The 13,172-nt window shown below is 42.4% G+C and overlaps 1 protein-coding gene across 1 annotated transcript in view; it reads left to right on the top strand.

Annotated features, from left to right (window-relative positions):
- The first annotated feature begins 365 nt into the window (after positions 1–365).
- PCOLCE2 (procollagen C-endopeptidase enhancer 2) overlaps positions 366–13,172 on the top strand; it is a 56,479-nt gene continuing 43,672 nt past the window's right edge. The window contains exon 1 of the mRNA XM_009890385.1: positions 366–556. Within this exon, the coding sequence (XP_009888687.1) occupies positions 366–556 (191 nt within the window). The remainder of the gene's footprint in view (positions 557–13,172) is intronic.

Below are 13,172 nucleotides of genomic sequence, written 5' to 3'. Positions count from 1 at the left end.
CTCTGCTGCTGGCTGCTGGTGGCCGCCTTCTTCAACGTCAGCAAAATCCCCGAGCGTATCCAGCCAGGGCTCTTTGACATCGTGGGGCACAGCCACCAGCTTTTCCACATCTTCACCTTCCTCAGCATCTATGACCAGGTGCACTACGTGGAGGACGGGCTGGCCGAGTTCCTCAAGGCACCCTTGGCTGCCCCCACCTATCTGGGCACTGTGGGGTATATGCTGCTCCTGACGCTCTGCCTGGCTGTGGTCGTCAGGAGGTTCCTCAATGTCACAGACCTCTGCAAGCAGGACTAGCCAGTCCAGCGACCCTTGGGACAGCGCCCACCACACTGGTGACCCTTGGGCTGGAGACTCTCGGGCCGATGACCTTCAGACTGGTGGCCCTCAGACCGGCCCCACCACGTCCTGAAGATGCTGCGAAACCTGGGGGAAACGCACCTGTGGAAGAGCAAGGTCCCTTTCATGGAGGGTTGCTGGAGGAAATGACCATGGCAGAACTGCTCGTGCTCTTTAAACTACTAGGTTACCAGGGGAAGCAAGCAAACGCTTACTGGTATGTTGCTGCTTAGAGTATAAGCTGAAATAATTTAGCTCTGCTACTAGGAAGAATGCATGAACTGTGAATGCCACTTACTAATTTCATAACAATTAGATTTAAACTAGCTCTGTATATACATATATATATTTATATATCTAGCTATATATTTATTAGCTACATATATATGTGTATATATGTATATACCTGAAGACACTTGTGCAATGATTACTCATAGACTTTTAATCAACTCCTGTGTGAAATTTCCTAGCAGATTATGCACTGACATTTATCTTCCTCTGTGATACTGTAACAGGCCTTTGCAGCCACATACTGGATTTTAAATGCAAACAAATCGATAGCTATCTATAATTTTTAAGGTCTTGCAGCCTTTTCAGCCGGGGAACAATAGATTCAACAGAGAGAGGAAAAACAGCTGTGAATTATTACAGAATTACCAGTTGATGGAGGGACTTTAATTAGACAGGCAGTGAGTGGTTGTGTAGCCACTTGGATACTAAAATAAAATAGAGGGATATGTAAAATAACTGAACCAGAAAGGGGTCAAACTGGTTTGGAGTGGGGGCTGGGGGAGAAGAAGGGCACTGCATAATGGCATGGCTCTTCCCTCAGCACGTCAGGAACATCTGTCGTGTTAAGGGGGTTGCTAAGGGGCCCCTTTATCTTCCCTGGTAAATCACCCCCAGATCAGCCCTTTAGAGTCAAAGTCAGATGCCAGACTTTCTATAAGCTCCTGCCAAGCTCGGTGGGAGTTCTGTGGATGTAAAGAGAGTAACTGATGCATGAGATCTCATTCTGGATCTTTAAAATAATTACATGGAACTGGTTTCTTCTGCTCTTTAATTAGAGCACTCTGTCAGATTTACCATCCTAAAATTAGTTGCAGAAGAACGTACTGCTGAATCTGAGTTCAGGACCTAAAATCTGGCTCTACACATACTGGATGTCGGCACTTTCTCATCATTCCCCACCTTTTCCTATTTCGATTAGTTGTGGCTGCGGCTGGGTATTCTGAAGTCCTCTTTCAGAAGCTTTGGGGCCGTTCAAGACAAGAATTATGAGATATTTTCCAAAGCAGTATCTTTTCACAGCAACCCAGGTATTATCCTTCTCACATGACAAACAGCTAACTATAGATTGAACTTACTCTCTATATAAAGAGACATCTTTGTAAACTATGTGCAGACTTCAAAACAGATGCATTCTGATTTTGTGTGACCGAACAAGTATGCAATAATATTACACAAGGGAGCTACAACTTGAAGTTCAGGTGAGAAACTGCTTGTGTACCCCATTTTCAAAAAGAAGGGTGGTACTTCCTTAGGAAACGCTGGTGTCACACTGCACAATAGTGTAGTGGCTCTTTAACTCAGCCTCTTTGCCCCTATTGTGGAAATACTTTTTTGCTTGGGTCTTTCCCATTTTCATGAACATGGCATCCAAACCTCAAGAAAATGTTTTGAGTCCAGTCCCATAGTCTTCTCTAATACAAAGCCCCCTTTGTTTATAATGGGAATATAGGAAGGACTATAGCTAGGGATTATGAGGTCAAATCCTTATTATGGGTCGGAATCATCACAGAAACCAATAATTGATATGTCCTGTACCTTTGTGAAAATTTCCCTATGAAAGCGCACAAGCTAAAAGAAAATTACATCCACTTCCTTTTATCTTCTTCTCAACCCATTTTAACTATAATGGTTTGGATCTTTTAGATTCTCAGTGAATGATGAGAATAGCCTAACAAAAATATGTATTCTTTGCCAGCCACAATTCTCGTAGTATATAATTTCTCGTAGGGTCACATGTGGTCTCTTAAAGAGATTGGCTAGAATTTTCTGAAACAGGAGTTCCCAAAGCATGGCCTCCTGAGTTTTCACTGATGGGCCATAAAAAACAGCATGGCCCCGTGTGGCTACCTGTGTTCCGTTTTCATTTGCCGTCCTGCATTAGAAGAAAATGAAAACTACATGAAGTATTTTTAATTTTACATATTTTCATTAAAATTTGTCATAAATATGGCATTGCTGTATTCAGCTGCCAATAAAGCAGAAAATGATGTGCACCACTGGGAGAGGAAGCTGGTTCACAGCACTGTTATGCTTTGAAATGTTCTTTATATTGTGAAAAAATGCTGGAAACTCACAATAGAAAGCAAATGGATCAAGACCTGCAACGATGTCATCCTATGAATTTCCACAACTGCAAAAAGAGGCCAAAATCTTTGAGATGTGCTGTATTCAAGTTAAAATAATAGAGGCAGAGTAGTTAGAGCCCAATGACTCATCCAAGTTTCAAAACTAATTATGTAGAAAGGGTTTGCCTGGGAGATGCCACTAGCATGTCCAACCAGCAATTAAAAACTAAGGAAGAAATCAAAAGGCCAGGGAGAGCAAATCTCAGCACTAGAAGACAGCTCTGAAACAAGCAACAGTAAAAGCCAAATGTAAAAAAAGGCTTTTAAAGCATACTATATAATGAATTATATTTGTGCTTGTCAGTCACAACATAGAGGACATCTCAAGAGGCAATGTCAAAAAAGTCTGTTGCTAACTTGTAAAAATACATTTGATATTTGCAGTTAGGCCACACAGGGTCGTCTATATATATCTCAACGACAGATAACAGTATAAAGGTTGGATTGCAACCAACTGCAATTTTACTGGAATCTTACTGCAGTTACCAGAGTTGCCTGTGAGCCCCTGTCACGCTGCAGACTTGGTACCTGGCTCTGATAATAAGAATATTGCTTCATTTAAATGTTTCTGTTGGCAAAATGTTGAGGCACGTGTACGGGCCTGAGCACTTCGTGGAATTATTTGTAAATGCTGGTTGCAAGTACTGCTCTCTGAGCCACTGTAAACAGACTGTAGGAATCAAGAGTGAATGCGTACAGGGAGATGTGATTGGATTTTAAGAGTTCTAATTAATGTTATGTTTGTTTGTTTGTCTGTTTGTTTCAAATGTGGATACAAATTCAAAAGTTACAATAAGTGTGGAGGATATTTAGGGAAATGCTACCTGAGTGTCTGCGTTTACTCAGTGAAGGACCTGTATGTAGATAATTGCTCCATTTGCCATGTCCAATAGCCGGTCTCCGTAAATATGGACAGAACAAAACCGAGTTAAAGAGGTTAAAAGTGGAACAAGGTATCTATAATTACAGTGCTTGATTTCACTCTTGTGGAAGTGAATGTCAGCATTTGTGTGGCTTGTAAGGGAGCAGGATCTCTCTGTGGTGTGAAAGCACACACGGCTGAACATCCGTGAGCATGTCCAGAGCTTAGACAGGAGGTCTAACCTGCAGAATAGATGTATAAGGACATCCTAGAAAACAAACTTTTTTGCAAAGTACCTGTCATAATGTCACAATACCCATATTGCCTGGGTACCTGCCATAAGGTCTACACTGGGACTCCACAGGTCGTCTTTAAAACCAAAAAAGGCTTTTCAGGCCTTTTGTGGTAGAATCTGTGTGGTGATGGGGGACCGGGTGAGGACTGGAGCGCAGGGGGGTGACCTGAAAATGCCCATGCGGCATTCTGTCTTTGGCCAACACTGACTGTCAGACTGACATACCTGTGCCAATGTGAACTGTCGATGGGGCCAGTTCCCAGAGTGGTGGTGGGATGGACACCCCCCCCCCGCCCCCGCGCGCAATCAGCACGTGCCTAGAACTGCAGTCTACACATCAGCCTAGCTTCTGGGCACTCTCAAGTAACCTGTCAGCTTCAAGCTCATCTTCGTGTAAGATTGATATACCTGGTCTGTAGTAATTATCCCGTATTCTGTGACGATATGCTATTTCCTCTTCTGCAGTGTATTCATCTGAATGTCACGATCCAGGATATCTGTGCAGCTCTGAGCTGTGTCTTTAGCAAGACTGGAGTCTGCAGTCTGGAAACAAAGGGAAAGGTTTCATCTGCATGCTGCACTTATAGAAATTTAGCAGTTAAAAGTAGAAACACATTGTTTTTTTCTAAAATGATAGTTTTGCTTAGTTGTCCAAGTGTTGTGCTTATTATTTATTTGCTGAATCCAGCTACTATGTTGGGTTTTTGTCAACAGTGCACCTGCAGAAAATGACAGTATGAAAGTTTTACTTCATGTTTAAGTAAAGTCTCTGAGGCAGCACATTCATAAAGTATTATTGCACTTAACTCGGTTGATTACCATCCACATGCCTTACAGAAGCAAATCATACCTGTAGTAATTGCCCAGATTATACTGTTTTTCATTGCCTGTGAGAGTAAAAATGATCAAGTGGCCGGTAACAAGCTGAGGAGTCAGGCACTCCTGGGGTCTTGTCCCTGCTTTGCCACTACCTGTTCCGTAATCTAGGGCAAGTCGCTTAAACTGTGTTCATTTTGAATGAATTTAATTCATGTAGAACACTGGAATTGTACCAGGGTTGAATTTGACCCTCTGTGTCTCAGTTTCCACATCTGTAAGATGGGGAGAATATACCTAACCTACCTCGCAGGGTTGCTCTGAAGACTAGCTAATGTTTGTAAAGCACTTAAAAATGCAAAGACCCTCCCAGGTGCTAAGAACAAATATTACTGAACTCCGGCAGAGAGAATGTTATATTTTTCCGTAGCTCCTCATCTCACAGGGAGAGGAACATGAACATTTCTAGGATTCAGGAACAGGGAGAGGAACATGAACATTTCTAGATCATGACCTCTTGGGACAAACCCTTGTCATTGCCATACTCCTATGATGTTCGCATCCTGTGTCCTTTGGAGCTGATGGCAAAATTTCCACTGGATTCAGGTGGGGGGCAATCAATACCTAAGCAATAGTAAACAGGCTGACTAAATGCTTAAGGGTCAGGAGTAAAGAGAAAACATACATGAGTTAAGTACTCTTCAGAAATTCTCACTGGTGGCATGTACCAAGGGGCATTGTAATGCTGACATGAGGCCTCATTGTTCATTTGGCCATGGATTGTGTTCCAGTTACCATGAAACAATAGAGCGAGATTTCCCATCAGTGTCTGTAAGACTATGAATATGTCTCAATTGCCATTGGGAATTCCAAGCTACTTCTTATCAGAGTAAAAAGACCTTAAATAAATGAAGCTTTTAAATAAACATGTGTAATCATTTGGGAACATAAAATTGTATCGATCAGACAAACAACATTTTCTTTTCCCCTCTGGTGCCCCAAAACCAACAACATGGAGCCAATGCTATTCTTGAGCGGAAAGTGAACTTGGATCTTCTTATCACATATGTGTACTCTTCCTTTGCTGTGGAGCCCCAACTAATCATCCTGTTAGCCCACTCTGCCCTTCTCCTGCAAGAACTGATGTAAACAGCACCATTGAGTAGAGGACAATGTTTTTAAGAGTTTTTCTAACTGGCAGCTGTAGTGGAGACAAAAAAAAAAAAAAAAGACAACATCAAAGGGTTTGAGTGGTTCATTAAGAAATTCGCCCTATCTGAGTATATTCCTAACTTCTGTTAGATACCTATAAGTCAGGACTACGCAACCAACACCCAAGTTACAGCTGAGACTTTACCCTCTTCTCCTCAGATGAGATGCAAGATGCTGAGGAAGTGTCGCGTGCACTGAAAGACACAGACCTCCATTCAAGACATTTAGTGTCTTGGAGCTGGGTGTGGAATAAAGTTAAATTATTTTCACAACTTGCTTAGACAGATGCTGCCTCATTCCACTGGATTCAGTAATAAATTAATGATGAAGACGAAGGAAGCAGGCTTTTGCTCGAAGTTCCCTGTTAGGAAACACCACCAGCAGCATTCCGCTTTCAGGGCAATTGCTTCCTGGGCCATACTCAGAACTTGGAGGATTCTGAAGTAGGGCATCGCTATTTCATGTCAACGCCTTAGGATTTGTGGTTGTAGCTGGGGGTTAATAGTATGGAGAAACAGTTTATAGCAAGTCAATTCTGTCTGCTAGAGATTCAAGTACTCTTTAGTAAGAGGTAATCACATTTAAGGATCTGTGCATGCAATGAACAAAAAGTGTGACTTTTGTTTGGTTCTGTTGGGAGGGTTTGAAAATTTCCTCTTTGTACACTTTTGGATGCTGACTACTGTATATGTAATGACTATGCATTTTTAGCAAAAAAGGTGTGAGCTATAAATAAAGTTGTTTCTGAGTACATTTTTGCAGAAATGCATGTATAAAGTTTTTTTTATTTCTTAATATAAATTACTGTGACACCTGTAGGACCAGAAATGTGTTGAATGTAGTTATCTTCAAACACAGATGTTGTTAACATAAGCACAGGAAGTTCCAATGCTCGTATAGTGGTGTTGGTGTTTCTGAAAACACTATACTACAGCAAAAGTATGATTGCCATTTTATTGCCTTTTATATTTCAAAGCAATAAAATAGCATCATTGCCTTTTTAGTTCTCCAATATCTATGCTAACTACCTAATGATAGGCATCCTAGTTATAGTAAAATTCATTAATATGTATAAGGAGTTCAGTGTTCTGCCTACAGTGCTCACTGAAAAATCATGAAATTGGTAGGAACAACTATGTCAAGAATCACAGCAAAATATTGACTGCAAAATGAAGAGGTCTATTTGGCATCAAATAAAGTCTCCCATTTGGCAGACTAGGAATGTTCCAAGTGGCAGAATATTCTTTTCAGTCCAAGTCAGGCACCAAAAAGCACTCAATGAACTGCAATTATATAAAGTATCTGTTTTAAGCCTTCTGTGTCAAAATTTAGCAGGTCACGATGTAGCCCAACATAACTGCTGGCACCCCCTAATACTGTTAAAAGTCTGAACACAATGGAAAACTGTAGGATCTTCTAGTTGGGGTTTATAGAATTCCTTCAAAAGTTATAAAATTCTTGAGAGCTCTTATTTGCAGAGTTTGTACATCCTATTTGAAATATCATAATGACTTCAAGTATTTGATGAGCCCAGCAAAAGCATCCATTGCCACCTCACAAACAGATGCTTCAAAAGACTACATCCTACAAATAGGCAAATGCTTCGAATGACTGCATCCTACTGTTAACACTGAAGGCCTTTCATAATGTTATCAGCAGGCTCTGGATCTGACGTGGACATGAACATGCTGGAGGGCAACCTCACAAAACTGATGGAACCAGTGAGGATGGCAAAATACTGAACGGAATGGAAAGCAACAAAAGTCACTGCTAGGACCGGTAATTTATTGAGGTCAGTACCTCAGCCTTCAGATGAGATGGCTCCATAGTTGTTCTGATAACCAGCTGGAAATCTGAAGGCAATCTACATTTTGTTACCATGACATCACTTCTCTGAAAAATGGCCCTAAAAGTCAGGACAGTGTATTTGTGGAGGAATGAAGGGACATCTAATAATCAGCTTTAATCTTCAGATTTTATTCTGTCATCATAGGATAATGTATGATTAGTAGAATTTGGGAGTGGAGATGAAACTCATTAAAAGTTAAAAAGCTGGTAAAAATGAAAAGCAAACCAGTATTAAGGCTAAGGCTAAATCTTGGTTTCAGTAATGAGAGCCTCTGGGGCAGACACTGCAGACGCACTGTTCTGCGTCAGAAAGCCCTCTCTTACAAGGCAGATTTCTTATCAAGAGTGGCAGTACACTTCTGTTAGTGGGGATCTGGAAATATTTCTCTTGCCAGGGAGCACAGCCTTTGGGTATATGATATATGCTTTACGGGAGAATGACAACAACAATATCACACAATCTTTTTGGAGAGTAAACAATTTTACAGAGTTCTCTAATTTGAGTCTCTTCTGCCCCCAAGATCTAATCCTCTTTGTCCCTCCTGACTGCTGAAATAGGAAAATAGAGTTTTCCTTCATTTTTGGTGTTAAGCATACTTCTCATCTATTATCCTCTGTTTGCTAGGAAACATCTATTCTCTGTCACTCTCCTCTGTTTTCCTGAGGAATTGGGCAGTGCCACTTGTGCAAGAAGAAAAACCTCGAATTTTCCCTCTTTATATGCTGGGCTCTCTGCATCCGCAGCCCTGGGGCTATGGAATTCAGTCACTGGCACACAGTAGTGTCCCAAAATCTCAGCTTTCCTTTTTAGCAGCACTTGGAAAGACAACTATGAAATGTCAACAGGGTGGATAACAAGCACCAATATCTGAAGCACTCGGAAATAATAAAAATAATGAGTGAAAGGCAAACAGGTCCCTGGGACAGCTTCTCTTATACCTTTGTACACACAGGCATTCTCTCCTATTAGCCCAAATTTAGCGAAGCTCATAAGCACATGCTTAGCTTTGTCATGAATATATGTTTATCTTTGTTCATTCACAGGGGTGAACTTTTCCTCGTGTTTAAGTGTGCTATAGAAGCAGAGCCCTAATGAGCAGACAGTGCCAGGGAAATGCTGCCAGCAAGAGCCTGGCACAGCGAATTCTGCCATTCAGCCCAAAGGCAGTGTCCTACGCTCCGATACCCAACACTCACATTCCCTCCTCTGCCTTAGTCCTTTAAAGTGTTCTCCTTTCAGACCATTGTCTGAAAGATCTTAATACAAAACCAAGAGCAAAATACATATGTAAAAGCTAGAAATGCACCAAGTCATGAAATAAAACTGCACATTTTCCAATTGTAGCAATCACAACAACAAAACATTGTTTCTTGTTGCCCTGTAGAAAACCACAGCTTGGCATAAACAAGTTTGGAACAGTAATCAGACTCACCGAGCACTATAAAATACATTCACTAGCCAACCTGGTTAAAAAGAATGGCTATTTCTGTGTTATATAGACTCAAAGAGTAAACACAGAAGCCAAATATCCTGTGCAGAATACCTTTATCCTCAGCAACAGAGCATGTTCCTTCAAACTGTAAGTATTCCACTCCAAGAGAAGCATGCCATAGCCTTTATTTTAAAGTTTAGACATACTTTGGACAATAAAAAATAATTTGACTTAACTGTTTCAGTGAAACATAGGGAACTGAGGGTATGCAAGAGTGGAAAACCTGCTCAAATGCAATACTCGGGTTGTATAATTAAGATCACATAAAGTCACAGCTAACTTGGTACTCAGCACTCTTCAGAGGGAGTATACAGCCAGTGTATGTTAGGATCTGCTTCTACTGAAATGGTCAGTAATCCAAAGGATATAGTGAATTGATAGAACAAACGGAAAATAGTACATAGCTCCGTTACAGTTAAGCTGAGATGAGCATATTCCTGTATTCAGACACAAGGCTGAATTACTTACATGGTAAATGTGTTCAGACAGCAACATTTATAAAAAAGTTGGTAGTGCCCTACATACTTTGGTTGAGGTCTCCAGCTGTTACCAACAAGACATTTTAGAAGTCTTCCTTATTAAAGGAAAAATTAATCTCTTAGTCTTGAAAAGATTTGTTGATTTTGACTTTGCTGGCAGCCTTGTTACATAGATTTGTACAAAGCAAATGAACTGGTGGACTTACAAATATTACCAAGTGAAGTAACCACTGCTTTCTCTTCTGCAAGTCAGTGTGACCTTCCCCAAGCAGAGTTACAGAAGACCCACAGTGAATCTGGCCATCTCACCTTTACAGCCGTTGTGGCTCAGACTGCAAGTCCTCTGTGGAAAGTACTGCATGTTCACCTGGCAGTATCAAATGCAGGTTAATGATGCTTTTAAAGAACCCCAAGGAATAGTATTCATTAGCCAAATATGCCCATATAGCTAACGAATATCTATGATTTCCAGGCTCTGGAAGTATCATGATTTCTAGCTTCAGTGTCAGGGCAGAACTGCCAGATATGTCCCAGCCATGAGTGACTTCCAGCCTATTGCTCAACATTAAGCATTCTTTGTTTTAAAAGCCATTTCATTCACCCAATATCTCATGAATGAAACAATCTGCAACAAACAGGCCGGTAAATGAAGTCTCTAAGGTGAAAACTTCCCATGTGTACTATAATAGATTAGTGGTAGTGAGGTTCGCTTCACAAGTGATTCATGAGCTAAATTCACAAACAAGCACCAGACTCAACTCTCTTCCCTTTGCCTTTTGCCTGGAAGGCACAAACAGGCTGGAGAATAATCCTAGGTGGTAAAAAGCCCTCTGACCCTACTTGCTCCCTAATCACATCGCTCAAGTACTGGCACAGAGGATGCAACAGGAATGCAGAGTGGCACAGCACATCTCCTCTATGCTGCACTAGTCCATATGTGGCACATCGCCCCCGATGATCCCACCAGGGTTGCCCCGACACATGAGCCAAAGCAGCCTGAGAACCAGGCAATTACAGCCCCGCCTGCCTGCTGTGCCAAGTGAACCTCAGAACAAAGCGATTCAGGCCTGCTGTTCAGAAGAAAGTTTTGCAACATTAGTCTGTGCCCAGCAGACCTGTGGAGGACACTGAGGTCAACCAGCAGGAGTTTCCTAGGCAAGGTTTGGTCTTACTCAGTTTTTAGAAAACAAACCTCAATTTTCAAACCCGGCCACCGGCGCTCTGAAATCTCAGAGTCTGATTGAATCCTCATATTTCACCAGCCTGAAATGAGAAAAAAAGGACAAAATAAATTATTCACACGTATTGAAAAATGTCAGCTAATTCAGATCTTTTTTTTTTCTATCTGCCCTAGTCAAGGCACAGACCTGAACAGTAGCATAGTAGTGTGTGTGAAGATCAAATGAAGTGTAGTGTAGCGCAGTGTCTATTTTAAAACAAACCGGCTGCAGTGATTTTTGGAAGCCAGCCGGCACGGCGGCGGGTCTGGCGGGGTGGCCTGGCAGCAAGGCGGGCAGCTGGGCAGCAAAGCCACCAGGAGGAGCGCGCAGACTGCTCCGGGGGTGCAGGCATGTCCCTCCAGCAAGGCCGGTGGGAAGCTGTATGGCTCCAGCAAGGACACATTTTTTCCGTGGGAGCTAGCTGCTGTTTTTCTCATCTGCAGCGCAGAGAGAGGAGCAGAGGAGGACTCAGCAGGCACCTCCATCCACCGCCTTGTTTCCCCTGGGCACTGCACAGCCAGAGAAAGCACTGCCCTCTGTGCCCTCTCCACTGGGCACCTCTTCTGCCCCAGGGCTTATTTGGCAGGGATGCCCCATCCATATAACGCTTTAAGGGAGGGGCTGGCACAGAGAGCCTGATGGTCTGGCAAAAATAATGCCTTAGAGGCAGCTGCTTGCTGATATAATCCCATATGAAAAGAAAAACTGTTTTGGAGGGGATGACGCTGCCCTCTTAGGCATTGCTGGAACTTAAACCGAGCGTGAGTCAGTCAGAGTCAGAGTATGCGTCTTGCCATGTTGACTTTTTATTTAAACCTATTTACTAAAATAAGTTCATTTCTTCTATTTCCTTTACCACGTACATACTACAGCAGATATAGATTAACATACCTATTAGACTTACGTATCAGTTTAAAACTAATGTGTGCTAAACAAGCAAAGAAACAAAACAGGCAATAGGTCAAAAAAATTTCTGAAAGTATCCCCTTGTGCAGGATTTCATCCTCCAGTACCTGGAAGGCTGCAAGGTTGAGCATTTGAAAGTCATCAGTTCAGAAATAGCTCCTTCCTGGCCCAGAACTTTCTGTGAGGATTTCTCAGGACAAATTCAGGGCAAATGAGCAGGACCAGCCCTGGTAAAGCCCAACTTAGCCATGAGGCACACACCTGGCTGGCACAACACCATGTCCACCCTGCCACAGCTGACCTGTCGCGTACTGGATGTGAACGGCTTTTTTATTCTGCCACTCAGTTTTCAGACTGGTCCACGTTACTACAGCCTACCTACCATAGTCCCAGCTAATGTCAAACAATGCACGCATATTTCATGCTACAGTTTTCAACACCTAAAGGATTAGAAAGTATTTTCTGAAATATTGCAATCCCCTTTTTGGCTCTAACATTGAAACGTCAATTAAAGTATTATAACAGTGCTATGCTTCAATCCCTGCTTGCTAGTTAACTGGCCTTTTCCTCCTCCTTCCACTGCAGAGTATATGTGTTGTTCCCTGCACGTAGTTTCCCACTTGAGCAGGAGCTGTTGGACTAGCGACGCAGTTTGTAAAGCAGAGCTGACACTCATCCTTCCTGCTCAGTGATAGACACAGATACTAGCTCTTGGCTTGCCATGACCTTCAAGCTCTCCTGGGGAGTTCCGATTCATTTTGACCAGCGACGCTTCACTCCCAACCTGCAGCCAAAGATCAGATGGCACCTCTAAGGCAGCCGTGCTTTCCTGTCCACTATTCATCCTTTGTATAAGCCTGTTCTGGGCACAGGTGCAAGCCAGAACTGCCCTGAGGCTGTCGGATGATCTCCACAGCACTTGTTGAAACCATGATATACATGAGAAAGGAGTAGACCAGGCTCGCTCAACACCAACATATGGGCAAGTGTTTCATGGTACAAGCTCCTGTGCAAGCTGCCCAATGACCCCTACATCTTGTTCTGGCACAAGCTGTGCAAGTCAGCAGATCTAGCATCTCATCAAAGTGTTTCCGAATTTCTTTACTATGCTGTTTTCTTCCTTTCAAAAACTTTTTCCCCAGCTGTTTATTTCTTCACACTTTCTAACCCAACTTCACTATCTCATCACCTTCCCTTTACAAATTTGAAGCCTGAAGCCATATTTCTTTAGTTCTGACCTCTTCGGGGGAAGCTGAGCTCTGACAAGTGCCTCGAATGAGGATGG

The sequence above is a fragment of the Charadrius vociferus genome, unplaced genomic scaffold, assembly GCF_000708025.1.
Source record: "Charadrius vociferus isolate BGI_N301 unplaced genomic scaffold, ASM70802v2 scaffold650, whole genome shotgun sequence".
Classification (NCBI taxonomy): Eukaryota; Metazoa; Chordata; class Aves; order Charadriiformes; family Charadriidae; genus Charadrius; species Charadrius vociferus.
The sequence above is the reverse complement of the archived record's forward strand: the minus strand, read 5'-3'. Positions and strand labels throughout refer to the sequence as shown.